The sequence below is a fragment of the Oncorhynchus masou genome, chromosome 26 (assembly GCF_036934945.1).
Source record: "Oncorhynchus masou masou isolate Uvic2021 chromosome 26, UVic_Omas_1.1, whole genome shotgun sequence".
NCBI classification, from domain to species: Eukaryota; Metazoa; Chordata; class Actinopteri; order Salmoniformes; family Salmonidae; genus Oncorhynchus; species Oncorhynchus masou.
In genome coordinates, this window is record NC_088237.1 from 6,188,486 (window position 1) to 6,205,475 (window position 16,990).

At 39.9% G+C, this 16,990-nt stretch overlaps 1 protein-coding gene across 1 annotated transcript in view; it reads left to right on the forward strand.

Annotated features, from left to right (window-relative positions):
* The window catches only part of il17rel (interleukin 17 receptor E-like), a 43,296-nt gene extending 28,986 nt beyond the window's left edge, over nt 1-14,310 (forward strand). Inside the window, exons 14-18 of the mRNA XM_064938220.1 lie at nt 5,761-5,820; nt 5,916-5,973; nt 7,818-7,982; nt 8,346-8,405; nt 9,992-14,310. Of these exons, the coding sequence (XP_064794292.1) occupies nt 5,761-5,820; nt 5,916-5,973; nt 7,818-7,982; nt 8,346-8,405; nt 9,992-10,122 (474 nt within the window). The 3' untranslated portion in view covers nt 10,123-14,310. The remainder of the gene's footprint in view (nt 1-5,760; nt 5,821-5,915; nt 5,974-7,817; nt 7,983-8,345; nt 8,406-9,991) is intronic.
* Nucleotides 14,311-16,990: the final 2,680 nt, after the last annotated feature.

Sequence of the window (16,990 nt, forward strand, 5' to 3'; positions counted from 1 at the left end):
TGATGCTAAGTGTACTTATTGTTTTGTCGAGCGATCGATAAACTTATACAAACGCTTGTATTGCTTTCGCTGTAAAGCATAATTTCAAAATCTGAGACGACAGGTGGATTAACAAAAGGCTAAACTGTGTTTTGCAATATTGCACTTGTGATTTCATGAATATGAATATTTTCTAGTAAATATTATTAGACTGTGGCGCTATGCTATTCTGCGTTGCTGATGACAATTATACCGGATCCGGGATGGCTAGTTCAGAGAGGTTAATGGAAGCCTATCAAATATAATCCAGTTAGAATCAGGAATTCTCCAGGGTAGCTGTTTAGGCCCCTTGCTTTTTTCAATGTAACCAATGACATGCCACTGACTTTGAGTAAAGCCAGAGTTTCTATGTCTGCGGATGACTCAACACAATACACGTCAGCTACTACAGCGACTGAAATGACTGCAACACTCAACAAAGAGCTGCAGTTAGTTTTAGAGTGGGTGGCAAGGAATACGTTGGTCCTAAATATTTCTAAAACTAAAAGCATTGTATTTGGAACAAAACACTCACTAAACCATAAGCCTCAAATAAATATTGTAATAAATAATGTGGAAATTGAGAGTTAGTTTAGATGACTAAACTGCTTGGAGTAACACTAAATTGTAAACTGTCATTGTCAAAACATATTGATGCAGTAGTAGCTAAGATGGGGAGAATCCTGTCTGTAATAAAGCGATGCTCTGCCTTTCTTAACATCACTATCAACAAGGCAGGTTCTACAGGCCCTAGTTTTGTCGCACTTTGACTACTGTTCAGTTGTGTGGTCAGATGCCACATAAAAGGACTTAGGAAAATTGCAATTGGCTGAGAACAGTGCAGCATGACTGGCCCTTGGATGTACACAGAGAGCTAATATTAATAATATGCATGTCAATCTCTCCTGGCTGAAAGTGGAGGAGAGATTGACTTCATCACTACTTTTATTTATGAGAGGTATTGACATGTTGAATGCACCGAGCTGTCTGTCTAAACTACTGGCACACAGCTCAGACACCCATGCATACCCCACAAGACATGCCACAAGAGGTCTCCTCACAGTCCCCAAGTCCAGAACAGACTATGGGAGGCACACAGTACTACATAAAGGCATGACTACATGGAACTCTATTCCACATCAAGTAACTTACGCAAGCAGTAAAATTACATTTAAAAAACACCTTATTGAAGAGCGGGGACTGTGAAGCAACACAAACATTGGCACACACACACACACACACACACACACACACACACACACACACACACACACACACACACACACACACACACACACACACACACACACACTAACACACACACACTAACACACACACACGCACACGCACACGCACACACACATGATGACATACACACTATGTGAAATCTGTGAATGTATTGTAATGTTTCAGAATTGTATAAACTGCCTTAATTTTGCTGGACCCCAGGAACGGGGCAGCTAATGGGTATCCATATTAAATACAATGCAAAACAAATACAATACAACTCACACTGGAATCGGCCCGAGCTCAATCCCTGCATCCTAGCCATAAGTAATACTAAGGAAGGAGGAGTCTGACTCTCAGCCGAGTGCCCCAATTCTCAGACGGAATCGTCCCAGATCCACTTTGCTAGCTGTGATGTTATCCAGAGCATTGGTGACTGTAAAGGTGCTCCTGGCAACAATTAAAGTACGCTTTTTTGCCGACGTTTACTGACACCGGCCATATTCAACCGGTATTGAGCTTTCGTAAATTCATCATTAATTTGTTTATTTTTTGTTGTTGTAGTAAATTCATCAGTTATTCTGCGTTCTGGCGCACTCAGACGAGAGTGCTCTGAAACAGTTGTTGCAGTGACATTCTATTGAAATTGATACTTGCATAGTCAAGTTTTTGTTCAGTTTTAATTCATTTCATAAAAAGATTATCTACCGACCAGCTCAAATCGACAGAAGCATGCTATATGGCAGACCAATCCAAACTCATCTCTTGGCATGTCCAGCCCACTCATTATCTCAGCCAAATGTATTTACAGATGGCATACAAGTTTGTTATTAAGGCGATTGAAAGTTCACGTTTGAGAAGGCATTTCTGCCCAAAAAAACAATTTTGTTTACAATTAAAACAAGTTTACGATCAAAAGGCTCTCCTGTGAAGTAGTGACCCACGACATATGCCTAGTTTCCTGAAAAGGGTCACAAACCAGATCATTTGTACTAGGATTAAATGTCAGGGATTGTGAAAAACTGAGTTTAAATGGCTAAGGTGCATGTAAACTTCCTACTTCAACTGTACATATTACCTCAACTAACCGGTGCCCCCGCACATTGACTCTGTGCCCATACCCCCTGTACATAGCCTCGCTATTGTTATTTTACTGCTGCTGTTTAATTATTTTTTACTCTTATTTTATATGTTTTATTTAACATGTTTTTCTTCTTACTTTCTTAAAGCATTGTAGATTACGGGCTTGTAAAAATGTTGTATTCAGCATATGTGACAAATAAAATTTGATTTGATGCACTGAGGTTTCAAATGAACTTTTAGATGAAACAGACATTATGACCAAAATGATCCTATTTACACTTCGTAGTCAATTCTGACACTATGATATAGGTTTCTGACTCATATTGACGCCACATAGGCCGTTTTCAAAGGGATTAGTTGGTTTTTAGGGGCAGTCGCTCTATAAAGGCATAACTAACAAATATAAACATGCCGTCTATTGGCGGTTTATTGTACCAAACAAAACAGCCACCTCTTTTCTCTTTTTGTTTTATTTTATCATATCCTGAAACATTTTTTTTACAAAAGAAAATAGCTGCATAAAACTCAGAAGATTTGACAAAAGAGGGTAAATCTCGATCTGTGTACCTTCCTAGTATTTCTATTTCCTTGGGACGAGCCCAATCAAAACAAAACGTATTAATCTCCAGTACAGCGAAATGTGTGGTCAAAATAAAATGTCGGCCAGGGCTAGTTAAGCACAACAAAAACCTATTGACTGCCCAATCTTGAAAGAAAATCAGCAACCAAGTTTTTCTTACCACTGACATTTCTGATTTCAAGAGGAAACTCCTGCATTATGATACTCCAGTGAAGGAGTCTGCAATTCGTGGAGCTTGTCTTTTACAGGAAAACGAGTGTGTACAATCATTAAAGACCACAAGCGGTGTAGAGACCCGAAACATAAACCTTGATCTGCTGAAGAGCCAGGGTAAAAGTGTGTTTCTTTCTCAATGGTGGAGTAGTGTTTCTGATAGGAGTCCAACTTCTTCAAAAAGTGCCCCACTGGATGCTCAACATTGATGTTGTCTACCTGCAGGAGCACCTGCTCCTACATCACTGGCATCTGTGTACATAGAGAATGGATGACGGAAATCTGGAGTAGCAGGCACTGGTGCGGAGACCAAAAGGGGTTTTGTCTTCTCAACAGCGGTCTGATAGTCTGTGCTCCAATGGAAAATATCTTTGGGACTGGTAAAATCCTTAAGTGGGGCAACAACCTGTGCAAAGTTCTTACAAAATGCCTGGTAGTAGCCAGCCATCCTCAATAATTGGCGCAGTTCCTGGTGAGAAGTTGGCACAGGAAGGCTATTGATGGCCTCCACTTTTGCCATGACCGGTCAGACTTTTCCTTGGTCCGCCACCTTCCAGAAATACTTCACTGTTGCTTGGACGATTTCACTCTTTGACAGTTTAACATTCAAGTTGGCAGATGCAGAACTAAACTAAGGTGTTCTGTCCAGGTGGCATGAATACCACCACATTGTCCAAATATGCCTCAGCATTTTCCAGACCACGTAGCACGATGTGCATGAGCCTTTAAAACGTGGCTCCGGCATTTCGAAACCCGAACAGAAGATGAAGGTAGGAAAACAAACCATCAGGAGTGAGAAAAGCAGACAGCTCTTTTGTACGCTCAGTGAGAGGGACCTGCCAGTATCCCTTCAGCAGATCGAACTTACTAACATACTTAGTAGCATCAACACGGTCCACACAATTATCGACCCTGGGAAAAGGGTACAAGTCTGACTTAGTAACAGCAATGAGTTTGAGAAAATTAGAACAAAGCGCGGAGACCCATCCAGCTGATGTACCAATATGCAGCGTGAACTCCACGGACTGTTGCCATGTTGTGCAATGCCGTGCAATGCCGTGTTCAAGCATGAATTCTACCTCACTACAGAGTTTCTCTCTCTTTTCAGGATTCACTCGAGTCCCCAACGTGTCATGCTCTAGAACATTTGACTGGCACATCTGAAACTAAACCCTGATATTCTAAAAGCAGTACAACAATTTTGCCTTTCAAATCAAAATGTATTGGTCACATACACATGTTTAGCCGATGTTATTGTATAGCACAATGGGTTCACTGTATGGGCTTACACAATGGGTTTATTGTATAGCACAATGGGTTCACTTCGCTACACATCCGGAGACAAGTGTGCCAAAAAGCCCTTCAGGTTTTCCAGAATCTCTGCTTTACTCAACCGTCCCACAGGCACAGTGTGTATTAGGCTTTCCTCGTGCTCTCAAGGAAATACTGGGCTTTCCTCATGCTCCTGAGGAAGACTATAGTCCACGGTGACTACCGGTTTCCACCGACTTCTCCGCCCGATCACAGCAGGAGAAGTATGGTTTCAACATGTTGACATGACACGGTAGTTTTTTTCCCCCTACGCTCGGGTGTGGCGATGAGGTAATCCAGATATTTTTTAAAATATCTTTAAAGGGGTAAGGGACTGAAAAGTGAGCTTACAACGGTGACCCCAGATTCTTGAACAACGTCCCGTGCTACAAATAACACTAGAGGGACCCTTTCATCCCAGTCTTTCTCGAACTCAAAGCCGTGAGCTCTCAACATAGACTTCAAAGTCTGATGAAATCTCTCCAGCACCTTGAGACTCTGGGTGATAGGCACAAGAGGGGCAATGGGTAACACACAACTGCTGAAGCACTTGCTGGAAGACCTTTGACATGAAATTAATTGGACTACATGCACCCTCCAAAAAGCAGAAAGCTTTTCCTGTGTAATTGTTCTGTTTCAATTTAGGACACAGAGACAGTGGCTGTGTCAGAATACCCATACTAGCGTACTACATACTTAAACTACATACTCTTTAATCATCGTTGCATACTATTTAGCATGTACCTTTTAGTAAAAAGTATGCGGTATGCCACAGCCGCAACGCAGAAGCAGCTCCTGATTGGCTCAGGTGGTGGGGTGGGGGCGATGTTTTCAAATTCAACAGACATGCATCGCATTAACCAGCATGATAATAGCTCATTTCCAATTTGATGAATGTGTACGAATACATGGGTGTAATCATTCTAAAGTGGTCCCTGCATCGTAGGCTCAAACCGGTGTGATTAAAACACTTCATTAGAAAGTCTAGTTATGATTGTCAGCGTTTGAGTAGGCCACACTTTTTTTCACAGTAACATTTTGCACAAGCAGTCTTTATAATGTTATGTCCTCACTGTGATCTTTCAGTTACTGGACCAATGTTCTTAACCGCTAGTCTAATACTGTGAAGAACTGACAAACACAATACCAGGTAGTACATGAAAGATACTCGAGAGAGGGAGGGGACACACCTGAACAGAAGTACAACAGAAGCCGTAAGGGAATCTGTTTCTTCTTCTAATGCTAACTGACATGTTTTTGTATTCTGTTTCCTTTTACAGGAGAGTGTTTTGAAGTATACTAAAATGTTTTATGTCTTCCTTTTGCAGGGAAAATCTGCTAATCTCAACCTGACTGTGGACATATGCCTACCAAACACCTGTGTCCAGGTAAGATGAATACTGTCCATGTAAATGTTTTTTACATGTATAGATTTCACAGGCATTTTGATAGTGATTGATAGATGCATATTCTATTTCGACAGGTGAAGAGGCTTAACGTAAAGTATGCTGTCACCATCCTTCATTGCCATATACGATGCTGTGAGTGTTGTGTGACTTTTTGACCTATTGTACAGGGTTTTTTAAGAAGAAGTGAGTTCATTTAAAACTCTTGAGTTCAGCCTTTTGACCATTCAGTCTCGAGTGACCGACTGGGTTTCTACAAGGGTCTCCGACAAGACCGTGGTTAGCCCACAAAACCATGTTAGCCCATTGAGCTAAAGCCAAGGTATTGGCAATGGTTACTTACGCAAGTAGTCAGGAAATCTAGTAAGCCTCAAGCAGGGTTACTCATCACGCTTGTGTGGTTCACCTTACCTCTTTCATTACATTAACTCATTCAAAATTCTCAAGGAGGCAGGTTTTCTCTTATTCAGCTGCGTTCCACCTTCTTTAAACCCCTAATCCTGGCATGCACACCTTGCCTTGGTCCCTATCTGATACAAACACTGTTGACTTCACAGTTTAAGTATCTTTTGTTTGAGGCTGTGTGTGTGTTTGTGTTGAACAAGACTGAACACGCTAAATGTACAGTGCCTTCAGAAAGTATTCATACCCTTTGACTTATTCCACATTTTGTTGTTACATCCTGAATTCAATGGATTACAACAACAAAAAACTCACTAATCTACACACAATACCCCATAATGGGAAAGAGAAAACCTGTTTTTGAATGCAGAAAAATATAATTTACACAAGAATCCACAACCCTGAGCCAATACATGTTAGAATCGCATGTGGCAGTGATTACAGCTGTGAGGGTTTCTGGGGAAGTCTCTAAGAGTTTTGAACACCTGGATTGTACAATATCTGCAGACTGAACCAGGTTTTTAATCTAGGAATTTGCCTGCGGTTAGCTCTATTCCATTTATTTTCATTGTAAAAATCTCCCTCGTCCATGCTGATGACAAGCATACGTATAACATGAAAGAGCCACCACCATGCTTGAAAATATGAAGAGTGGTACTCAGTAATATGTGGATTGGATTTGCCTCTAACATAATTATTTGTGTTCAGGACATAAATTTTATTTCTTTACCACATTTTTTGCAATTTTACTTTGGTGTTATTGCAAACAGGATGCATGTTTTGGAATATTTGTATGCTGTACAAGCTTCCTTATTTTCACTGTCATTTAGGTTAGTATTGTGGAGTAACTACAATGTTGTTGATCCATCCTCAGTTTTCTCCTCTCACAGCCATTAAACTGTTTTAAAGTCACTATTGGACTCATGGTGAAATCCCGAGTGGTTTCCTTCCTCTCTGTCCAAAGTGTAATGAATAACTTCACCATGTTCATGTTTAACACTGTGAAAGTTATTATCTGACTTGCTAAGCAAATTGTTGCTTCCCATAATAAAGGGTTGAATACTTATTGACTCAAGATATTCCACCTTTTAATTTGTAATTAATTTGTAAAAAAGTTGAAAAACATATAATTCCACTGACATTATGGGGTATTGTGTGTAGGCCAGTGACACAAAATCTAAATGTAATCAATTTTAAATTCAGGCTGTAACACAACAACATGTGGAAAAAGTCAATGCTTCCACTCTATTTAACGTGCTTTATGGACAGGGCTCAGGAAACACTGCTAACATGATGGAATTCTTCATACAAACAAAAAATATTTATTTTCAACACATTCCCGAACCACTCAGGTTTCAAACAGAAAATAGGTTATATTACGAAATATTACACAGAAAGATACAAAGATACAAACATCCTATGGCTTTGAAAAGGTGCTTGAAGTCAAAGTGTACGACCACTGTTTATATAAAACACACTGAAGTATACATTGAAGAGTCCTCCTTTTTTTTGTCTGAAATCCACCATACAAAGAGCTTTGATTCTGACTGCTGCTTCTCTCTCTTTGCTTTTCAAAGTGGACCTAGCTGATGCCCGTGGCCGTGCCCGTGCCCCTGCAATGGTTGGGCAAACTCCGGCCTTGCAAGGCTACTTGGAGCTGATCTGGGTAGTGGTGCCAGCTGTGGCCTGTCTCACTGCTGCTGTCATAGTGGCAGCTCTAGTCATCAAAGCCCTAATAACTGGTATGTATCCACCTCTCCCTAACTGAGTGAATGATAACTATCCCTTTCACAGTCATCTAAAGCAGAGCCAAGATGTTCTGCACTGGCCTGGTTAGGCAGCATCAATCGTAGTTGCTGGAACTGTGCTGAAAATAATCAATTCGAGCTAACACAGTGCACTAATGTCCCAGGTTTAAATGGGGTGCTGACTGATTGTGTACACTGTCTGTCTGTCTGTCTGTCTGTCTGTCTGTCTGTCTGTCTGTCTGTCTGTCTGTCTGTCTGTCTGTCTGTCTGTCTGTCTGTCTGTCTGTCTGTCTGTCTGTCTGTCTGTCTGTCTGTCTGTCTGTCTGTCTGTCTGTCTGTCTGTCTGTCTGTCTACAGTTCACCAGAGGAGGCACAGAAAAGGACGGCATGGGGTCTGTACATTGAAACAACAAACAGGTAAGACCATTCTACCGTGCATCCACTAACCATAGCCCCAACTCTAGCTTTATGTCCACATACCGGTTCAACCCACATGAAAAAATACTATAGTATACTATGGTATGAATACTTTAGTATTCACTGTAGTGTTTTTTTTAGACTTTACTATAGCATTCACTGCAGTATTTACTGTAGTATTTACTGTTAACTATTGTATAAATACTGTAGTATTTTTTAAAAATTATATACTATAGTAATGTAGTGTTTTTGCAGACTGTTCTATGTATATAATATTTACTGTAGTGGGGAGAACGCCTCAATCTGGTCCAATTCATTCCCCCCCCCCTTCTAATAATTTGGCCAGGTAAAAAACATTGACGGAGCATTTCACAATCTGACATAATGGTAGCCTACCATTTGAGATTTACAATGTAGATTTTTTTCTTTCTCCCCTGGTTCTAGGCCAATTTAGAAGCATTTTGAATGAAAAGCCATTTGGAAACCAAACGTGCCAGCTCACAGAAACTAATTTGTAATGCCCACTACCACTAAAAGAGCACATTTTCCACAATCTGTAGGTAGGATTGAGGTCAGATCCAATAGATCAGAGCTTCTACTATATTCTATAAGCTGTAGGGAACAGGGGGTCTATACTTGGCATGTAGGTTTCTCACTCATGGGTGGCACAAATTGCGATATGGGGAGAGGAATGGGTATATGCAAATTAAATAGTATTTACTATAGTATTCTTCAGTATACTACAACATTCTACTATATTTTATAAGTACGACACATGATTTAGGGATACTACAGTGTGTAGTATAGTATTTTACAGTATACTTCAGTTTACTATAGAATTAAATAGTATGTACTGTAGGATTCTATAGTAAACTAGTATTTTTTCGTGTAGGAACCATTACCTTAGCCTCAAACAAAACCATTACCCTAGCCCTAGAGTCATGTCCACAACCTGGTTCAACCGTAACCCTAATCTTAGCTTTTACCCTAACCTGATATAGACACATAAAGAATTATATTCAGAGTATACAAAACATTAAGACACCTTCTCTTTCCATGACATAGACTGACTAGGTGAATCCAGGTGAAAGCTAAGATTCCTTATTGTCGTCACTTGTTAAATCCACCTAAACCAGTGTAGATTAAAAGGAGGAGTCTAAAAAAAGATGTTTAAGTCTTGAGACAATTGAAACATGGATTGTGTATGTGTACCATTCAGAGGGGGGATGGGCAGGAAAACATTTTAAGTGACTTTGAACAGGGTATGTATTTATTTATTGACACAAATAGGCGCACCAGTTTGTGTCAAGAACTGCAATGCTGCTTGGTTATTCACACCCAACAGTTTCCTGTGTGCTACAGCAATGGTCCACCACCCAAAGGACATCCAGACAACTTGACACAACTGTGGGGAGCATTGGAGTCAACATGGGCCAGCATTCCTGTGGAACACTTTCGACACATTGTAGAGTCCATGCCCTGGCGAAGTGAGGATGTGGGGTTCAACTCAATATTAGGAAGGTGTTCCTAATGTTTGATAAACTCAGTGTATATCTCCATGGTTAATAATACTGCATGCTTTTCAGAATCTCATGCTGTTGCTGTTGACCGCACCACCCCAGGACTCCAAGACCAGACTACTCTCCATAAAGAGACGCCTATACCTTACACTCTTCTGTTTGAAAATTGCGAAAGGGCTAACTTACTGCAGTTTTAATTTAGTCTTAGATTTAGTCTTAAATTAGATTTTTAGCTTCGTTACATTTTTGTCATTTAATCTTTTGTTCATTTTTGTTTTTTTTCAGTCGACGAAAACCCGGAACAATTTCAGTCTAGTTTTAGTCACATTTTAGTCTGCACATTTTTTTCTACATTTAAATAACTCTTACCTCTTACTTGCGTCATGTGCACACTTAGCTCTGAAAAGCCCTTCTCTGTAGGATATTCAGCGGTTAACTTCGGTCACGACTGGCTCCATGGGAACTACAATCCTAGCGCTGTGTTTTAGTGTTTAGAAACGTCAATAATCATCAGATGCAAAATGGTTTTCGAAGCGTCTTTCATATCTGAGAGAATGAATCTTTCAAATAAAAAAGATACACTTACTTTCCCAGATTTTCACAGATCCATAAGCTGTGTGTCTCCAGCCTGCAAACTACACTTCCGCTACACTTCCTCCCCAGTTATTCTTACACACAAGTGTTTGGAGCATGCTAGATAGCTAATGAGCACAGATGTTTTCCTAAGTCTTCCGTAAAACAAGTGCTGTAACTTTGAGATATGGCCGTGTGGAAGCACCAATCTTAACCCTATAAAGGTGTAGTAATTTTACCTTCATTTAAAAAAAAAATCTCACTGATATGAAAGATTCCTAATGTTTCTAAAACATTACCGCAAGCGATGCGTGTTAACGTTCAGAGCGAGCGTCGGGTCCCCAGGAAAAATGTAGATCCGTTTTCTCCACATAATAACCATCAGAGTTGGTTAAATAACAGTGCTTTCCTTCAAAATGGGAGAATATGAGCTTTCCCACAATGCCAGAAGTATTACTATACTCCTAATATTCAGCAAAAATCATTTGTTTTCCCAATTGGAAAAAGCAACTGCACCTCGCTATTGCCAACACAGATGAATAAAAGTGCACATGGCACAATAGAGCTTCTGATGTGATCAGAGCAAAAATGACCAAAATTAAAGCAAAGATTTAAAATACATTATTGTTTCTAATTGAGGTTAGTTTGTTACAATTTAAGTATCCTGTCTGCGCATCAGCTCAAAAGAGAGACCGAGATTAGTGATTAAAGTGACTGGGAGCTGTGTTTGTGGGAGAGCCAGATCAATACAACCAGCCCATGCAACAGAAAGATGTTATCGGCTAATGAGAGGATTGCATTATATATTCTGCACAGGGATGCATGCTTATAATTGGACAAAACAGATTTAAAAGAGTTTCATGTGAAATTGAATGTCCATTTGTCTTGCCTCGTTACATTTTACAATTAAAAGTAATTGGTAATAGTTATAGTTTTTTTCCAGAGCATTTCATCTCATCATTAGTTTAATCAGGAAAAAATTGGTTGTTGACTACAGAGAGCTCAAACACGAGATGGCTCAAACACGAGATGTATGTGGCAGGGTCTACAGTCAATCATGGATTTCAAAAAGAAAACCAGCCCCGTCATGGACATCAACATCTTGCTCCCAGACAAATTAAATAACTTCTTTGCTCGCTTTGAGGACAATACAGTGCCACTAACACGGCCCGCTACCAAAGCCTGTGGGCCCCCCTTCATTGTGGCCAACTTGAGTAAAACATTTAAGAGTGATAGCCCTCGCAAGACTCCCGGCCCAGACGGCATTCCTAGCCGCATCCTTACTGACATATTCAATCAATCCCTATCCCAGTCTGCTGTTCCCACATGCTTCAAGATGGCCACCATTGTTTCTGTTCACAAGACAGCTAAGGTAACTGAACTAAATGACTATCGCCCCGTAGCACTCACTTCTGTCATCATGAAGTGCTTTGAGAGACTAGTCAAGGATCATATCACCTCCACCCTACCTGATACCCTAGTCCCACTCCAATTTGCTTACCGCCCCAATAGGTCCACAAACAACGCAATCTCACACTGCACACTGCCCTATCCCATCTGGACAAGAGGAATACCTATGTAAAAATGTTTTTCATTGACTACAGCTCAGCATTTAACACCATAGTACCCTTCAAACTCGTCATTAAGCTCGAGATCCTGAGTCTTGACCGCGCCCTGTGCAACTGGGTCCTGGACTTTGACGGGCCTCCCACAGGTGGTGAGGGTAGGAAACAACATTACCATCCTGCCGATCCTCAACACTGGGGCCCCACAAGGGTGCGTTCTCAGCCCTCTCCTGTACTCCCTGTTCACCCATGACTGCATGGCCATGCATGCCTCCAACTCAATCATCAGCAGACGACACTACAGTGGTAGGCTTGATTACCAACAACGACAAGACGGCCGTCGAGGAGGAGTTGAGGCCCCTCGGAGTGTGGTGTCAGGAAAATAACCTTTCACTCAACGTCAGCAAAACAAAGGAGATGATCGTGAACTTCAGGAAACAGCAGAGGGAAGAGCCCCCTATCCATATCGATGGGACAGTAGTGGAGAAGGTGGAAAGTTTTAAGTTACTCAGCGTACATATCATGGACAAACTGAAATGGTCCACCCACACAGACAGCGTGGTGAAGAAGACACAACAGCGCCTCTTCAACCTCAGGAGGCTGAAGAAATTTGTCTTGTCACCTAAAACACTCACAAACTTTTACAGATGCACAATCAAGAGCATCCTTTCTGGCTGTATCACCGCAAAGGTACGAAAACTGCTCCGCCCACAACCGAGGGTAGTGTGGCCTGCACAATGCATCACCGGGGGCAATATACCTGCCCTCCAGGACACCTACAGCACACAATGTCACAGGAAGGCCAAAAAGATCCTAAAGGACAACAACCACCAAAGCCACTGCCGGTTCACCCCGCTATCATCCAGAAGGCAAGGTCAGTACAGGTGCATCAGCTGGGACCGAGAGACTGAAAAACAGCTTCTATTTCAAGACCATCAGACTGTTAAACAGCCATCACAAAAACATAGAGTGGCTGCTGCCAACATACAGACTCAAATCTCTTGCCACTTCAATACATTTAATAATGGATTTAATAATGGTATAACTCTTCACTTTACAAATAGTCACTTTAATAATGTCTACATATCCTACATTACTCATCTCATATGTATATACTGTATTCTATACCATCTACTGCATCTTGCCTATGCCACACGGCCATTGGTCATCCATATATTTACATGTACTTTTTCTTATTCATCCCTTTGCATTAGTGTGTATAAGGTAGTCATTGTAAATTTGTTATATTACTTGTTAGATATTACTGCACTGTCGGAACTAGAAGCACAAGCATTTCACTACACTTGCTAACCATGTGTATGTGACCAATAAAATTTGATTTGGTTTGATTAGTCCGCTGAACCAAAGTCTGGTTCCCCAAGCTACATTGCCTAAGCTTTGCCTTAGCAGGCTAAAATGTTATTTTTGTTTACAAGACACCAGGTTTGAACCCCATCGTTAACAGAGCGCATGACATGTCAAAAATGTACAACTGCAGGTGGTGTTGTGTTTCTTTCCTGGTCCAAACCTCCAAGGAGCAATTTGCAGACAGATTGAAAATGAGAAAAGAAAAGACAATAGAACATGCTAAATGGGCAGTTGTAAAATAAAAATAAAAAGCCACTTTCTACATTGCATTGATCATTTTTTGTTAATCATTTTAGAATTTCTGTTTACCGTTTCCAATTTTCAATAAACCATTTTCAATTTTCATTTTAACATTGCAATTTTATCGTGACATGAATCACGTGCACCTACGTGAAGATATAAATGCATTTACCATTTTTTACGTATCAATTGAGCATCCTAAGCATTGCATTTTCGAATTGATCACCCTAGTAATTAGTTGTTGACAAAATTAACACTGACTTACTGACATAATTCACAGACTGAACATTGCACTTAGGCCTAAGCCTAAATAGATAGACTTGTTGCAAGAAGCCAATAAAAAGTTATAAAGCTAAAATAAGTTCTCAGTTTATTGTGGTGGGACTGCCTACAGGAGTTGACTATGCCTGACATTTCAGACGCTTTTGTGTTGTGTGTACAGTATGTTTTCATATATTTAACTTGAACTTTAAGAGGAACTGTATGCGATGTATGTGATGGTTGTAATACATGTTTTGTAATATTTAGCATTTATATTCTAGATAAACTCATATTGCTGCCATTTCTGTGTTTCTGTGCATTTGAAAAACTGTAATAAAAGCCCTCCAGCACTAGTTATTTTATGCTGTCCTGAGCAAACCTGCCTCAGTGTTAAATTAAGAAAACCAATACATAATCTTTCTTGCAGAATTATTTCTTGGACTTTTAACCTACACAATGGTGTCTACCTTGTAAAAATAAAAAGTCTCAAAACACCATGATTGTGTAATGAAATCATGAAAAGTAGTGCACCTAAGCTGAGATCTGGTGTTTGGAGAGGGTTTGAATGTAAACCCAATGTAAGTGTTTTAATACACAGAATGTGAAACACCCAAATTGGTTCTTCAACTTGAATATTGGTGTTTTTAAGAAAGCGTTGTGAAAGAACTGTGTGGTTTCAGTGCATGTAAAAAGCAGCATCAAAACACATACATTGTTTCTCATGAAATTAATAGTTTAGAAATACAAATATTTTTTTATTTTTTATTTTTTATTATTTTTTTAGCTTTATTTGGACAGATTAGAAAGGAGGGGTAAGATGGTACATTTCGTTGAAATTGTACCCACTCAACCACACAGTAAGAAATGATTCTGGGGTGAATTGAAATTGACTCAAAAAACAACCAACACAATATGTCAATTTCAATTCAACCCAGAATAATTTCTTAATGAACATACTTTTAATAAACTTAATTTTAATAAACGATCTAATAGGGAATGAATGCAAGTCATGCAGAGCCCGTTGTCTAGCGGTATCGCACCTGACTTAGACAGGTCACAACTCTCCCCAAAGAACATTTCCCCACTCCAACCCTTCTACCACCCATCTGTAAACCCTCTGTCATTTCATAACAGTCTCAGTAAAGTGTCAAAATAACCCAAAAATGTATGCACGTGGTTTCAATGATTTGTTCATTTCATTTGACCAAGATAATGTAAATCCATCTTAAAGCTGCAATATATACCTTTTTGGATGACCTGACCAAATTCACATAGAAATGTGTGATATAGATATGTCATTATCATTGAACGCAAGTCTAACAAGCGGTAGATTTCTTCTAAAAGGGGTATTTCTATGCTACCCGTTCTTAAGTTGAGCTTTTGTCTTTTACTTTCGATTTAGCACAACACCTGAAAAAACTATATTTTTGGTTATTGTGCAATGATTCTCTACACAATACTTACTTGTTTTGTCACATAAACTGAAATTCGGAGAGCTGTTAGAATTTTACCAAACCAGGAAATGGCAGAGTGATTTCTGTATAGTGCATCTTTAACATGTTGCTCAAAATGTAAGCATCTTTCATGAGGATAACCAAAGCTAGAGACAATATAGTGATTGAACTCATTGGAAGTCTTTGGTTTTAATCACCTTGCATTCACTATCTTGCCACGTGACTCTGTTTTTAGAGAATTGTGGGTAATTCCATATGTTTTGACTTCATGATTCTTTCACACAATGTTCTATGCATGTTTGAAGAAAGAAAAGTATATTTATATATTAGTATTAAGCTTGCTGTGTCATGAGGGGAAATGGATCATGAGGAACGAATATCGAAACCGTTAGAAAAATGTACGCTCAATGTGGACAGCAACAGTTCCCACATTGTTGATTGGCAGTGGATGAGTATCATTTTCAATTATTGCAGATCCATTGCCAGCTACTGCTGGTAGATTGAAAACTGTGCTTGGCAATGCCTGCCAAAATGGTATAAAAAGGCAAATAATTAAATACATCAAATAATGTTAAACTTTAAGATGCTTCAGAAAAAAGGATCAAATTATGCACTAGACAAGATTCAAAACATCATAATAGTGTTTAGAAGCTTTAATGAGTGAAAACAACACCAACATAGGGGGTATTTAATGTTGCACTGAACAGGACTCGAAACACCAAAATAGGGTTTTCAACCTTTTCTGTTAGTGCTCCCAGTCCCTGGCAAGGTGTTGCACAACAGTTGATTTAGTGGTGTTACAATGTTTTAAAACATCTCAAGATGATGTGTTTCAAAACTCCAGCAAAGTTCAAGTTTTGTCTCCTTCAAGTTGGTGGCAGCTCAGTTGCAGCTAGTTTTGGTGTTACAAAGCACTTCATTTTAACAGTGTAGTTGACTCGTCTGGGGAAATGTTTACACTAAGGTAAGGGTTAGGATTGAGCCTAGGGCTAGGGTTGAGCCACCATGTGGGCTTGAAGTAGAATGATGAAGCATTTGATTCCAGTATAGTAAATGAGCTTCCTGGTCAGATTGACCAGAATTCTGTGTTGTCTTGGTGTACTCAGCATTGGGATTTCCTTGAGTTGAGCTGTCATGGAGTTCCTTTACCACAGTTTAAACACTGGCAAACCTACACAAAGAGGAGGAGGTTGGAATTCCAGTCCTCTGAATGGTCTTTCTATACCTACAAACATGACTTTGTTAAATCCAAGAGTACTTCTCAATAGTCCGAAATGACTTCATATCATCTCCTTTCCTTCAGTGAAGGAAAAGGTGACAGCAGATGCCCGGTCAGCAACCAACCTGTTGCCTTCACCTGTGATTTCTGATCTGTGTAGATGGAGAAGAGATGACGAAGGAAGCTGATTTAGACTATCGAGATATATCCAACTGTCAAAGACAGACGAAAATACCACACATCCTCTCCTCCCCCACATTGCTCATCCTCTCCCACTGTTGACCACAGCGTCAGACAGAGTTCTATTGTATAAATGGAGCCAGGTCATGGGAGTCTTATCGCCTATTCTCTGGGAAAAAAAGGAAGTTAATTGATTCAGAATTAC